This window comes from Dermacentor variabilis, chromosome 1 (genome assembly GCF_050947875.1).
Source record: "Dermacentor variabilis isolate Ectoservices chromosome 1, ASM5094787v1, whole genome shotgun sequence".
NCBI lineage: Eukaryota > Metazoa > Arthropoda > Arachnida > Ixodida > Ixodidae > Dermacentor > Dermacentor variabilis.
In genome coordinates this window covers 83,616,253-83,631,456 of record NC_134568.1, presented here as the reverse complement: position 1 = coordinate 83,631,456, position 15,204 = coordinate 83,616,253, and the positions used below count along the sequence as shown (strand labels likewise).

General features: G+C 47.3%; 1 protein-coding gene across 1 annotated transcript in view; it reads left to right on the top strand.

The window, feature by feature from the left end:
- The window catches only part of LOC142577387 (uncharacterized), a 43,118-nt gene extending 35,385 nt beyond the window's left edge, over positions 1–7,733 (top strand). Inside the window, exon 2 of the mRNA XM_075687098.1 lies at positions 7,570–7,733. Coding sequence (XP_075543213.1) covers positions 7,570–7,733 — 164 coding nt within the window. The remainder of the gene's footprint in view (positions 1–7,569) is intronic.
- Positions 7,734–15,204: the final 7,471 nt, after the last annotated feature.

Sequence of the window (15,204 nt, the reverse complement as noted above, 5' to 3'; positions counted from 1 at the left end):
TAGACCGCTATGTGCGACGACGACGGAGAGCCGTTTACGAGCTCGTGTCAAAGATTTCAGCGTATCTCGACATACAAATTTTATTTCTGCTATTGCACGAAAATGTACACTGCTTGCCTTCTGCCAATAAAGCCGCACGTTCCGTTCACTGATTTGTGGCTTGTTTGTAGGGGCGTCAGTAGAGGCTCTTTGGTCTCCTGGCAATTAGAACGCACCTGCTCCGCGGCAGCCGAGGCATCCAGGCATGCCGCATAGCCGGCGGGGCGAGTACGGCGCGTACGAGTGGATACAAGCGTACACGACCGGCGAAAAGCGGCCATATTGGATAATGCTCTAAAAAAAAAAATGCGCATTTACGCTGGATGGATGGATGGTTGGATGGATGTTATGAGCGTCCCCTTTGGAACGGGGCGGTGGGTTGCGCCACCAAGCTCTTGCTACTCTGCTGCCTAATATCCTACCTAGGTTAACCAATGAAAAAAGAAAAGAAAAAAAAACAATATGAACTACCACGTCCAAATTTTCTGATCCCCTATGGCGAACTGCGTTTTTGTACGTCTCCGTCTTTTGTCGTTTCCCTACTTTTCTTCCACCAAACCTCCAATCGCTTCTTACTAATGTCTATTGCGGACCTGTTTGCTTTACCACTGCTCCCGCTGAACCCAAGGGCTTCAAGGAGGCCAGTGGTGCCTAAATCGACCGCTGGGTAGACGTCTTCACATTCTAATAAAATATGCTCCGTCGTTTCCCTAGCTTTACCGCAGCAAGCACATGCTTCTTCTTCCTTCTTATATCTCGCTTTATAGGTGCGTGTTCTAAGGCATCCCGATCTCGCTTCGAAAAGTAATGAGCTTCACTTTGAGTTATCATAAATGGTTTCTTTCCTGATTTCGTTTTTTCCTCTTAAGTAGTTACTCATGGCAGGTTTATTTTCCATTGCCGCCACCCATGAGATTAATTCAGCCTCTCTGACTTTCCGCTTGACCTTCTTTGTTGCTGTGTTGCCCACCCCACAGGCCGCATACTTGCTGGTAAGCTTCCTAGTTCTTTTCCTCCACTGTGAATCAATGTTTTACCTGTACAGATACCTGAACACTCTCCCAGCCCATTTACTTTCTTCCGTATTCCTCAGCCGTTCTTCATACTCAATTTTACTGCGAGCTTCCCTCACTTCAAAACTAGTCCAGCCCATATCGCCCTGCACAGCTTCATTTGTAGTCTTCCCGTGAGCGCCCAATGCGAGGCGACCCACTGACCTTTGGTTCCCGTCGAGCCCTGATTGTACCCCTGATTTAAAGCAAACAACCGCATTTCCAAAAGTAAGTCCTGGAACCGTTACCCCTTTCCACATACCTCGGAGGACCTCGTACCTATTGTATCCCCATAGCGCTCTGTGCTTCATTATGGTTGCATTTCTCTTCCCCTTGACTGTTATGGTTTTTTCCTGTGTTTCCATATATCCATTGCCTTCGTTTATCCATATACCAAGGTATTTATATTCTGTTACCCGAGGTATTTCTTGGCTCTGTATCTCCACTGTCTGTTCACTGTTTTGATTGAATACCATAACACCTGATTTTCTAACACTAAATTTCAAACCTAAATTGTTGCCTTCCTGTCCACAGATATTAGCCAGACGTTGCAAATCACTTTGCTTGTTAGCGAGCAACACAATGTCGTCCGCATAAAATAAACCTGGGAGTTGCTGCTCTATTACTGTACCTGCCTGTTTGTATGAGAGATTAAACCCGATATTACTTCCTTCTAGCGCCCTCTCCATCCTCACCATGTACATCATAAACAGCAGCGGGGATAAAGGGCACCCCTGCCTCAGTCCCTTGTTGATTTGAACTTTCTCCGCACTTCTCATCCCTTCCCATTCAACGCAAACTGTATTTTCTAGGTAAATCTCTCTCAAAAGCTGTAGACAATCGTTACCTAAGCCTTCCCCTTCCACAATATCCCACAAAATGTTGCGGTCTACGTTGTCGTATGCTCCTTTAATGTCCAAAAAGGCCAGATACAACGGTCTGCTTTCTGCTTTTGATATTTCGATACACTGATTAAGAACAAACAAGTTATCATCCAAACGCCTACCTATTCTAAAGCCATTCTGAAGCTCTCCCAAAATGCCATTATTCTCTGCCCATGCTTGAAGCTTTAATTTGATTGCCTGCATTGCTAGCCTGTATATTACCGATGTAATGGTCAACGGTCTATACGAGTGAATGCTGTCTTTCTCCCCCTTACCTTTATAAATTAAATTCATTCTACTTTGTCGCCAACTGTCTGGTATTCGTCTATCTTTTAAAGTTTTTTCCACTGCTTTCACCAGAGCTTCCTTACTTTGTGGTCCCAGTTCATTTATCAGCCTAACGGGAACCTCGTCTAGCCCTGTGGCTGTGCGCTTAGGAATTTTCTCTTCCGCTTTCTTCCAGTTTAAATTTGTCAGCACCAGCTCCTTTTCCACTTGGGTCTCTTTCATGCTCTTTTTTTCATCAAGTACAACCTCGTCATTGCCTTGGAAGGATTCGGCTTTTGCGTTTCGGATGTAATTTATTGCCGCTTCTCCTTCCAGTCTGTTTTCATCTTCGTCTAGGATATGTTGTTGTATTGTTGTTGACTTCCTGCCTAATAATTTTATGTGATTCCAAAATATTCTAGGTGCGGCCTTCTTTTTCTCACGTATTTCTGACTACCAACGTTCACTTCCACCTTTTAATTTTGCTTGCACCCGTATTTGAACCATAGACTTTTTCTCCCGGTATATTTCGCACTTACTGGTTACTTCATCCTGTGGCAACTGCGCCGTCTTTGCCTGCCTGTGCTCTCGAGATGCCTTCTGTCGTTCGGCGATCGCTTCTCGTATCTCCTTGTTCCACCAGCTTTTCGGTTTCTTTTTTCCTTTCCAACGAACATGTTGTTTCTCTTTCCGTATTTCTGTCGTTATTACACTTAGAAGCTCACCATATTCCCACTCCTTACTTGGCCACTTGCCAAGTTCTTCTTCAACTCTAGTGACTATATTTGCTATTTGTTCAGCGTTCAAATTTGAACTGGCCATTGTGCTTTCTTTGCTCTCTTTCCCAACTACATATCCCATTTTCAAAATGATGCGTTTATGGTCACTCCCTATGCTGCTAAACCCTTCCTCATCGATGACCATTTCTCTCAACTTATCATGAATTCCTTCTGTCATCAGACAGTAATCAATGGTCGATTGCCGGTTTCCCACTTCCCACGTGATCTGTCCTTCACACTTAGGCCCTGTATTCACGATCACGAGGTTATGTTGCTCGCAAAGGTCTAGCATTGACTTCCCGTTATTGTCGGTATAGCCATCTAAATCCTGTATGTGGGCATTCATGTCACTTAATAGGACAATCTCAGCACCATTCCCGAAACCCTTAATATCAGCGCTTATGCATTCCACTAACTCTTTATTCTTCTCTGTGCAATTTTTTCCGGTCCACAAATACGTAACTCCCAGCCAAGTTTCTTTCCCACTCATTGTACTTGATAACCAAAGATGCTGTTGACATTGTGAATTTACTCTTTTCCATTTGGCTCCCTGATGGATGAGCATTCCGACTCCCCTCCCTTTCTTTCCGACTTAGTTCTGTTGCACCCTTCCCATACATAATTCTCAATAACTGGCGGCTCTTCTGAGTCTCTAAGGTGCGTTTCTGTAACCGCATACACCCCTATTTGTTCTCTATGTAACTGCTCCTTAATCTCTGCCCACTTTTCCTTTCTTCTGCCGCCCTGCATGTTTATGTAGCCTATTGCATGGCGAGCTCTTGTTCTTGATTTCCTCCTTTTTCTGTTATCGACGGCGATGCTCTTCTGATGTTCCCCTAGGGGACCTTCTTCATTACTACCTACTCTGACCTCCTGAGCGCCCGCGAGCCCCCTAAAAAAGCAACAGCGCGACCCCCAAGTCGCCAGCCCACTTCTCGTGCTAGCCTGTAATTGAAGTGGATCCCATATCGTTTAAAACCACCACAACTTCTTACTTCCCTGTTTACGTCGACAAGCTCGAAGCCCTTCGCTCGGCTAATTTGCCATATTGCCTCATTGGCAGCCATTACGGCTCTTTGTACGTGACTGTCACGCACAGGCACCTCCGGCACCGTGCATACCACGATCTGCACTTGAGGGGATAGCTCGCGCAAGTCGTCCACCCCCTTCGCCAAGCGCTGGGCTAGTCCTGGCCCTTTCCTGTTTAGGACGTCATTTAGCCCACCTGCTACTACGACAAGGTTGCGCACGTGGGCATTTTCCGTGAGCTTTTCTTTTGCTCGCTCCATGACAGAACTCAGTGTCCGCCCAGGAATTGTGCCTACCCCCACTGTTTTGTCGCCTTTCACCCTCTCCACAATTGCTTTTGAGCACCCAGCCATGTTTGAGTCGCCAGCGATAATCACCCTTTCACTCTCTCCTACCTCTCCCTGCTTCCCTGTGTCCTTTTCCGCGTGATTCTGACTCGACAAAGGGCATTGTCCCCTGGGCTCCTGCTTTTTCCGCGTGGCCTCAAGGTAGGTGCCGCTCTTTCCAGCTTCCTGTGGCTGCAGCGTCGCCTCACTCGGGGCGTGTTGCGCTGCTTCACTATAGCTACGCCGATTCACCGGCGGCGAGCTGGCGACCGCTTGCTTTGGCTCCCTGCCTCCCACTTCGCCTTTAGGGTCTACCCTACTTTCTGAGTCTTTGCCACCGCTTTGGTGTCCTGACCCGACATTCTCCGCTGCCCGCGTCTCAAGTGCGTCGAGCCGTTTTTTCAGTTCGGCGCTCCTTTCTTTCTCTTCCTCAAGCTCGGCCACAGTCCTTACTAACTGCGCGGCCTGGGCCGCCTCCACCTTGACGAAATTTTCAACTTTTGCCTGCAGTGCTACCCGCTTCTCCTGCTCCTCCCTCAGGTTTGCCTTAAGCTCTTCGAACTTAGCCGCCCAATTCCCTTCCAGTTTTTGGACGGCTTCCCTGACGCCCTCGCAGACCTGCACGTGAAACTAGACCCCTCCGAGTCTGCTAAATTCTGGAATTCAGTCTCGTCGAGGAAGCACCATCGCAGGCACTCGTCGCACTGCACTTGCTCGCCGTCCCCCGCGGCCTTCACGTTCTTCGATTTCATCGCTAGGCCCAACGAGCAAGTTCGCCAAATCACTCACGCAAAGCAGACCTCGACCACTATCCCAAACAAAAATAAAGAATTATCACTCCCTACTCCATGTAAGAATCCGAAGAGCTAGCTGAAAGAAATAAATAAGCCTATCAAATAGGTCCCTCCTACCACCTAGGCCTAACGGGGGAGCCGCCAGACCTAGACAAAGCCGGTACGTTTACGCACGCGTTTACTACTCCTACCAAGAATTCAAAATTTGCGCCCCTACTCCATGCAAAAGAAAACACTTCAAAACACTAGCTAATAAAGATAAAAGAGTACTTAGCTACGAACGAAGTCGCTGAAGCCTCGTGCACAGGACCGCTCTTGACCGCAAAGGCCGCTTCTGACCGCTTTCTTAGAGTTACTGTATGTGCTACCGCAGGTAGCAGAGTTGCGCGTCTGTTTTATCACGCCGCTAGCGCCTCTATTGGCAGAACGTCATCACGTGGTAGCCAAGCAACCGTGTATTGCGGAGAAGCAGATGTTCGGGCCAATTTTTGTATTTCCCGACGCCGCCGCTGCAGCGAACTGGATTCACACAAGTTATCGCCAGTCAAATTCAAATCCAATCCGGCCGATCTTGCCGTTCGCTGTTCACGTGCGTGCTAGCTGCGTAGCAACAACGCAACGTGCTCAGCGCATCTCACGTTTGTTTCGTCGGCCTGCCTCGTTACACCTTACTACAGTAACTGTTTTTCTTCCTTTGTAAAACTATTGTGAAGGGTGTTCAGGTAAAGACACCTGAACAAACAAATTTTCCGTCAACTGCCTATTGCGTCAAGTGTGTATGAGATGAAATTGCTTGACTAACAGCTACGTGCTTTCTTGGGCTGTGCTAAAAAAATCACAGCTGGAATATTAAAAGCTACTGCAAGTCTGGATTTTTTTAAAGAATGATGGAAGCACGTAGAGTTATACAGGAGATTCAGCTGGAATTACCAGTTTTCTGCATGTGATGCACCACACTGCTTTCACCGAAGTGTCGTAAAAAAGCCAGCTCAAATTTTCATGATTATGCACTGCTTGGGTTGTTTCTGAATATGAAAGAGGTTACTACTAAGTAAATATATTTAATCTACTACAGCTTATGTGAAGCAGGATGCAAGAGGAATGAATGTCGTCATTTAACATACGGTAAGGACCTAACTGTGTAGTGAATTATTCCCTATAATGTAGCTATGTTAATCCTGTGAGAAAAACTTTCGCTACACTCCCACAGAAGGCTACTTTTGGAATCCCTGCAGTGAAAAGGCACATAATGAAATCACACTTGCAGGTGTAGCTGATATCCATTGCTTGCTGGTAAATGAATATGTTCCTACACAAGATCTAATGGGGTACCAGAGTCGAAATATCAATGGTTGGTCATTGATTGACCTGTAATATTTTAGACTGGCTACATGTTGAGAGCTATGGCCCATAAGCAAGTATGGGCCTCATTATATTTAGTACAGTTCCCTTTGTGAAAGAGCACCACTTGATAAAGCTCACTACATCAAAATATTTGCACGCACATACACTAGTGTTTTTGTTTTTTTCTCTGAAATTCGCATTGTGATTTTAGTGCCAAAAAAGGAGGCAGTTGCGGCTCGGTGCTTTTTGTTACTGTTTACATGCTAAAAGAGCACTGCACTGCTCTTAGTAGCGTATTTATCTCTGTTGAAACAACACCTGAGTGCCAAGCAGTATTCAAGCGAATGAAAGTTATTAACGTATCTGATTGTTCACCTCAATTACTAACGTTTGTCCAGTTTTTAATACGCTATGTTATTTCGGACCTTATACTACTTTGTGAAGTAGCTTTTTCGCACAAAACTTTTTGTAGCATTTCCGGAATCTATAAAACAACATCACCATATTCCCTAAGTTTATTCCGTGCGATCTAATCGTTACCGTCGCGGTTCACGAATGCTGCATCTGATCGGCGTATATAGAATACAGAATCTATTCTAGATACGCGAGTGCCCATGCGTTATTAGGGCGGAGAAAGTGCACAGGGGAATGCAAGTCCAAAAAACAACTAATATACGCGCTGCATCTTACGCCGCGCGCTAAAAAAGGGCAGCGCCTTTTTCTTCACAATCTAATCCAGTCAGCTGTTTCGATGCGCTTTGTTTGCGATTAGGCGGAAAAGCGGTGCACAGCGATGCAAAAGCGCCCACGGTCGATCGACGATACGATAGGCATGTCGCCTGCAAAAACGGAGTGCGGCTTCGCCGCATAGACTTGGTTGCTTCTCAGGCAAGATGGCGGACCTACGCGCAACTCTGCTACCTACGGTAGCATATACAGTAACTCTACGCTTTCTGTTTTAGCAGCGCCATCTGGCGTCCACCTAGGTAAATTCCATGCGCTGCTGCTGCTTATTTTCGAACCACTGCGGAAGGTACAGTTTCCCTTCTCTAAAGTTGTTCTTTATTCTATGGTGCGGCCGCGCATCGTTCGTTCCCCCGAGGAGCAGGTGGCCTACGAGCAACAGCGCCAACAGCAGGAGCGGGAGAGACCTCGCCGGCATCGCGCCAACGCCTCGGCAGAAGATCGGGCCCGCGATGCCCAGCGCAAGCGGCAATAGAGAGCTATAGCTCAGCAGGCCAGCGTAGGCGCCACTGCGCACGTCATACCGCACATGCTCACTGGCGTCTACGCTGGCCCGCAGCCTCGCTGAGCTATAACTCTCGAATCTCGGGCCGATCCGGCGGCTCGTTCGGCCGAGCTAGTTCGCTAAAGCGGCAGCGTGACGCCGTCGACGCCGCAGCCGAGCGAGATCGTCAGCGGCGACGTCGGGCCAAGCATCCGGCGGTGCGGGTCCGCGAGGCAGAGCAGCGACAACGTCAACATAAACACCGGGACCGCACATTTCAGCTTCGCTGGTTTACCATCTGTACGGGGTGCATTGGCGGTGCTTTTTTTCTTGTTTGAAGTGTCCCAATTAGTAAATGTCAACAATGTTACTACCTAACGTTGTATGTTGCTTTCATTCAATAGGCCAGCAACTATATGCGACGAATTTTTTGCCTAACATTGCATGTTGAAGCTGCGCGCAATTAGCCAAGCTGTAATTATGTTCGGTTGTAACGATGGAATTTTCAGTCTTGCTTCTATTAGCAGACCGTCCTTCAGAAAAATGAGGTTATACGGGGTTCGGTGCTTTCGGGTAAAACCAAAACCGAAATTATTTTTCGCAATTCGAGCTTTATTGGAAAGAGAGTTAGTAAAACGCCAGTATTCAAGACTACGTGAACCCTCCTGCACCCCTCCACCCCCCGAAGAAAAGAAAAAAAAGTAGAGAATTATACTCGATAATTTCTCAAACTTGAAATGTTACATCATCGGAGCAAACTGATTTGCCGCGGAATTGGTGGCAAGGGAAAAGCTGAATAACTTTATTTTTTGTTAATTAAAGATGTAATTATCTATTTCTTTCGGCGGTGGCTTAGTGAGCAAGTGTGATTATCTTTGTTCTTTTTATTGTGTTTAGTAAGCACCTAATGTGTACTTCAGCATTCGATTTCTTAGTTTCCACAACAAGTGACCACTTGGAAACGCGTTCATCACATAGCTGCGAAGCCGAATATGCCTCGGGATGGCACCACCTGAACCCACAATCTCTGCTTTTTTTAGCGCTACAGCAAAATTACATTTATCAAGACAAAAACACATCACGTTAAGAGAAAGCGCCCCGCTATGCTTCCATAAAACAGAAGGACGAGGAAGATCGGGAAAATTTTATTTAAAGAATTCGGTGAAAGCGATGGAACGGTGGGAGTTGGGGGGGGGGGGGGGAGGGGGAGGACGTTTGTACAAATACCCAGAAAAATGCGCACAATATGAGAGAAATAAGAGCTAAATGTGCTCAGTCCTATATAGATCGCAGTTCTTACAAGCAACAAATAAAATATAATAAATAAAACCACCAGATACAGTGATTTCCTAATGTAACAACGGCAATGTTGTGAACCACGTTCATATATTGAGGCGCGTTCTCTCATCAGGGTTGGTTTGCCCCGCGCGTGTCAGGCGAGGCATACACACTCCTCTAACTTTTAAACCTAGCCAACACGAGCACTGCAAAAATTTGACCGTACATGGAGTTGTCAGTGCTGCCCATATTTTGTTACTGCTACTAAAAGCAGTACGGTGCTGCAGGCGTTCAAGAACTACCATAATTACTCGAATATAGGTCGACCCCTATATATTGAGCTCACCAACCCACCGTACTTGCTTAGTGACTATGGTGTTGCGCTGCTAAGCACGAAGTCGCGGGATCAAATCCCGGCGACGACAGCCGCATTTCGATGGAGGCGAAATGCAAAAACGCCCGTGTACTTAGATTTAGGTGTGCGTTAAAGAACCCCAAGTGGTCCAAATTAATCTGGAGACCCTCACTATGACAGGCCTAATAATCAGATCGTGGTTTTGGCACGCAAAACCCCTTAAGTTTATTATTGACTCACCGAGAAACCAAATATTTACGATTCGAATATAGGTCGACCCATATATTTTTAGAAAAACGAGAAACTTAAGCCTGGATAATCTCCAGACTACCTTTACGGCGGGCGCGGTGGAGAGACTTGGTACTTTGCTAGCTTTGTTCCCGCATGTAGGTCGGGATTCTTTGGCCGCGAATATAGGTCGATAGCTCATTTTGGGTCATATTTCGAGAAAAAAACAAGAACAAGGTCGAGCTTTATTCGAACAATTACGGTTGTTATCTTTTCTTACCTATCCGTAAAGTACTAAGAATGTATTTCTCCCGGCAGAAAAAAATGGACCGACGGGATCCTGAGCCATGCATGCGCGTATCGGCCGGTGTCGGTTCGGCGTTGCAGGTAATAAGTAAGTGTATTGCTAAAGACGTATATGCATTATTTTTTTTACCTCAGTCAGAGTTCGAAATGGAGCGTACAATCGAGAAACGGAATTTCTACCAAATGGACAAACCGTCGACGCTACATTTTAGACATAAGTACTCAATCGTTAGACAGAGATGGCTTGCCGCGTCCGCAATGCGATCGCCACAACCATCACGAGGATCCGCCGAGTCACACATCTCTGAAAGTGAGGGTGTTCTTGGCCAAGCGCAACGTGGCAACGCTGACACAGCCCCTCTACAGTCCTGACCTGGCCCCAACCGACTTCTTTTTGTTTCCACGGATCAAACGCTGCTTGCAAGGACGCCATTTAGAGACACAAAGTGCGAAGCTGCCGCGACGCAGGCCTTATGAAGGTTACTCCAGTTGGTGCCTCTCGGGAGGCTTACAAATCTTGTCAAAAACGCCGGCAGCGGTGCGTATTTTGATTCTTGGCAATAGTCTTGTTACTTTTGGAAAGACTGATGCATCGCAGGCGTGTGACCAACGGCACGTAGTTACGTCACCTTGAGTTAATCGGCAGACGTCTAGTAGTGCGCGCATTTAGCGGATTAGTTAAGTCCAATTAGGCAATCTCAAATCAATGCCGCTGATACCGCGAGCGCGAGTTAGCTGGTTCGAGGCCGGCTGCGCCTTTCCTTTTTTTTTATCACTTGTTGCTTCTTAGTCTGGCAGTTTGCCGCCAGGCGGCATATTACGAAATGCAGCTAGGTCACTTAGTTACGATTCTCGTTTTGTTTCTTTCTGTCTCCACCAACACTCTCGTACAAAAAATTGCTGGCTGGTTTTATGAACATGTGAAGGTGCTTCTAAACTTCTTTTGAGCTTTAGGTATAACGTATTTTTGACAATAAATCCCGATAACGTGTTTTGAAAGTTCATTTCCTTATTTGAGAGTTCATTTATGAAGATATCACTAAGAAATATTTTTACCTCTGCAGCTATGTCATGGGAAAGGCGTGCTTGCGCGACTCTTGTGGTACTTGAAACGTACAAAAAAAAACATAGTGTCCAGTGTGCGCAAATAAAAGACACAACAGTAGCAATGCCAGTAGCCGCATACGTAGCATTCGTATAAAGGAATATAGTTGAAGGTATTGGACCGAGTACATTCTCATCATATCAAAGCAGGCTTTTTCGTACCTTATCTTGGGCGCAAATGAAGGCTGTCCGAATTATTGCACATTTTTGCTTGCTTCGTACAAGCTGGTACCTCGAAACCTCAGAATTATATCCTCAATATGCAGCGTATGTGTCATTTGAACCATTCCCATATAGCTTCCCGAAGGAAGGAAGGAAGGAAAAAGTGGAGAAGGAAGGCAGGGAGGTTAACCAGTTTATCCTAACCGGTTTGCTACCCTACACATGGGAGCGGGATGGGGGGGATGAAAGATGGGAGGAGAGAGAGAGAGAGCACATAACACAGCAAACACATCGTCAGTTACAGTCCGTCACTCTTGCGCGGTACGCGACATCACTGTCACAGCCGCTTGTCCAAGCCCGTATCCTTCATAAACCGAAGTAGTCCCTTCTTCGCCTTCAGCTGCGATGTCTTCGGTCGGCGATATGTGAAAATGGTTGCAACTGACAATGGTCTATTGTCCAGGTGCGCTAAAACGGACGCCATGGACTGCCTCTGAACATTATATTCAGGAAAGTCGCACAGAATGCGTTCCAGCGTCTCCTCGCAAAGACAGGCATTGCAGAGAGCGTTGTCGGCCATTCCAATGCGAAACGAGTAGGATTTCGTGAAGGCCACCCCTAGCCATAAGCGATAAAGCAGGGTGGCCTCACTTCGGCGGAGTCCAGTTGGCATACAGAAATGCATCAATGAGGGCAGTTCGTGTTGATTGCTGCGGTTGGTCTGGCTGCTTGGTGTGCACCATAGAGAGAGCGTGATCTCCCGTGCAAGCACTTGAAGTCTGCTGGCTGCGTCGGACCGTGAAAGTGGTATGGCCTCTTCCTGTGTGTCTTCAAGAGCTGTCCGAGCGGCTTTATCGGCGTCTTCATTTCCTATGACGCCGCAGTGACTTGGCAGCCACTGAAACGTCACGTGATGTCCTTTCTCATGTGATGTATGGAGTAGGCATCTAATATCGAGCACGAGCTGCTCGAATGGCCCACGACGCAGAGCTGATAGCACAGATTGTAGGGCTGCCTTTGAGTCACTGAAAATTGACCATTGTCGAGGTGGTTCCCGATTGACGAAACAAAGTGCAGCGCGAAGAGCAGCTAGTTCCGCAGATGTAGATGTCGTTGGGTGGTCAGTCCTAGAGCTGATGGTAATACCTATTGTTGGGGACGACCACAGCACCGGACGAACACTGGATGTTTGTGGAACCATCAGTATAAATATGTGTACTGTCCGCGTACCTCTCGTGCAGAAGAAGCAGAGACAGTTGTTTCAGCACAGGCGACGACAGCTCAGACTTTTTCCCGATTCCTGGTACGCTGAGATTGACTGTGGGGCTGACAAGGCACCAAGGGGGTATCGATGGTTAAGATGCAGCGGTGAAGCCCGAGGGAAGTTTGTCGTTGTACTTGACGATAGTTTTAGAGAATGATGCTTGGTGCCTGTCTGAAGGTAGTGTTGCAAGGTGGTGATAGGGGGCACGTGAAAAATGTCTGATATGCGTTCTCAGGGCTTCCACCGTGATGTGAGTTTGCATTGGATGGTCCCGAGCAATCGCAATAGTTGCCTCAGTTGACGTGCATCTGGGCAAACCAAGACAAACTCTGAGTGCTTGAGCTTGTGCTGCCTGCAGAACACGAATATTTGTCTTGCAGGTGTTGTTCAGTACAGGTAGAATGTATCTTAAAAAACCGAGAAAGAGAGGTCTGTAGAGTCTCAGCATTGCGTCTACTGACATCCCCCACGTCTTTCCTGTCATGTATTTAAACAACTGGGAGGTTGCTGTCACGCGCCGTTTCATGTAGGCCACGTGCGGGCTCCAACAGAGGTCTCGGTCGATAATTACACCAAGAAATTTGTGGGTTCTGACATAGGAAATGGTCCGCCCATTGATTGAGATGACATAAGGCGTCATTGGTTTGCGAGTAACTGCCCCTAGGGCGCATTTTTCTGGTGATATGCTGAGACCTTGTTCACACAAGTAGCTCGCTGTCAGAGTAGCCGCTCTTTGAAGCCGTGCACGTATCTGAGGACGTGTGACTGCCGAAGTCCAGACAAAGATGTCGTCTGCGTATATTGAAATTTTGGTGGTAGTTGGCAAGTGTTCAGCAAGTCCAATAAGAGCGAGGTTGAATAGCGTCGGGCTGAGAGCACCGCCTTGAGGAACGCCCCTGCTGGTATAGCGTCGCGTAGTTGGGCCATCGTCAGTAAACACATAGAATGATCTTGCAGATAGGTAACTTGCAATCCACAAAAATACTTGACCACCTAGGCCAACCGTCACAAGAGCGTCGAGAATCGCCTCATGTAATACGTTATCGTATGCCCCTTTCACATCTAAGAATAAAGCTGCAGATAAACGTTTACGGAACCTTTCGTGCTGGACTTTCGTGCTGGAAACGAGATCAACTACATTGTCGATGGAAGAGCGGTCACGTCGGAAACCGGCCATGGAATTCGGATAAATCTTGTAGTGTTCAAGGTACCATTCCAGGCGGCCAAGGATCATTCGTTCCATTATCTTTCCTACACAGCTGGCCAACGCTATTGGGCGGTAAGAGGTGAGCTCTAGCGGGGATTTGCCATGCTTCAAGATTGGCACCAGGCGGCTCACTTTCCATTCGTCAAGAACATTTCCCTCCTGCCATGAGGTGTTGTAGCGACTCAATAATGCTATCCGTGCGGATTCTCCGAGATAGCACAAGGCTCGGTATGATATACCATGTGGACCCGGAGATGATGAGCGCCTGCAGAGAGCTAGTGCCGCCTCGAGCTCCTCCATTGTAAAAGGAAGGCCCATGCGGCAATCACGGGAATGGGGGACGTCATCTAGGGCTAGATGATCTGGACGTGTCGCTTGGTCTGCCATCCGCGCACAAAAGTCTTCTGCGCCATCGATGTCGGCCCTTGGAAAAGCGCGAGCGCCTTGAATGGAAAACGCTGTTCCGGAAGGCAACGCAGACCTTGCACCGCTTTACAAATGTGAGACAGCGGCTTGCGGGGGCCGAGTGTCTGGCAAAACGTTGCCCAACGTTCAGACGCTAATCTATCCATTCGACGCTGAATCTTCTTTTGTATCCTCCTGGCTGCCCTAAGGTCATGGATTGATTTTGTACGCCGATATCGACGTTCCGCCCGGCGACGAAGTGCGCGAAGTCGCTCTAATTCTATGTCGAAGTCGTTTCGTGTGTAAGAGATCGTCAGCATGCGAGTGGCGTTTCGCATCGTATTTTTAATTGTTTGTTCTAACCCAGAGGGTAGGCCCTCGCTGCAGGCATCTTCCATATCAGATTTGAAGTTGGCCCATTGAATCATGTGAATGGTATTCCGTGGGCCAGATCTAGACGACAAGCCTTTGATGTTCAGATAGGTGGGAATGTGATCACTCCCATGTGTCTCAATATCTGGAAACCACTTCACACATCTGGCGAGAGAGTTGGAGACGAAAGCAAGGTCGAGGCAGCTGCCGTATGTCACGCCTCGAAGAAAGGTGGGGCTACCATCGTTCAAGAGAGTAAGGTCATAGTTGTGGGCGATGCTTGATAATCTTCGTCCTCTTGCATTTTTCTTTGTACTTCCCCATGCTGGATGGTGTGCATTGAAATCTCCTGTGATGACCCATGGGGCGGGGCAAACACTCAAGATATCCGCTAATCTTTTAGTGTCGAAATTGCTGGAAGGCGATATATACACGCCTATGAGAGTAAACAAGAGTTTGTCCTTTTTAACTGTGATGCATATATACTGATTGTCGTCGTGGGGCGCAATTGGTTGCAAAACATAGGTGAGTTCACGAGGAACAAAAACGATGATTTTGCTGCATGCACTATTTGTTGATGACATGAAGCATTCGTACCCTGACAGTCTGATTGGTTTCGACAAGTCGGGCTCACAAATGACGATGAGCGGAAACACATTGGTGTGCACATACTGACGGAAACCTGAAATTCGTGATTTTAGCCCTCTGGCGTTCCACTGCATGACGGACGCTGCCTTGACTTCTTTTCGGAAGGATGGGGTATGGGTAGCCATCTTTCTAG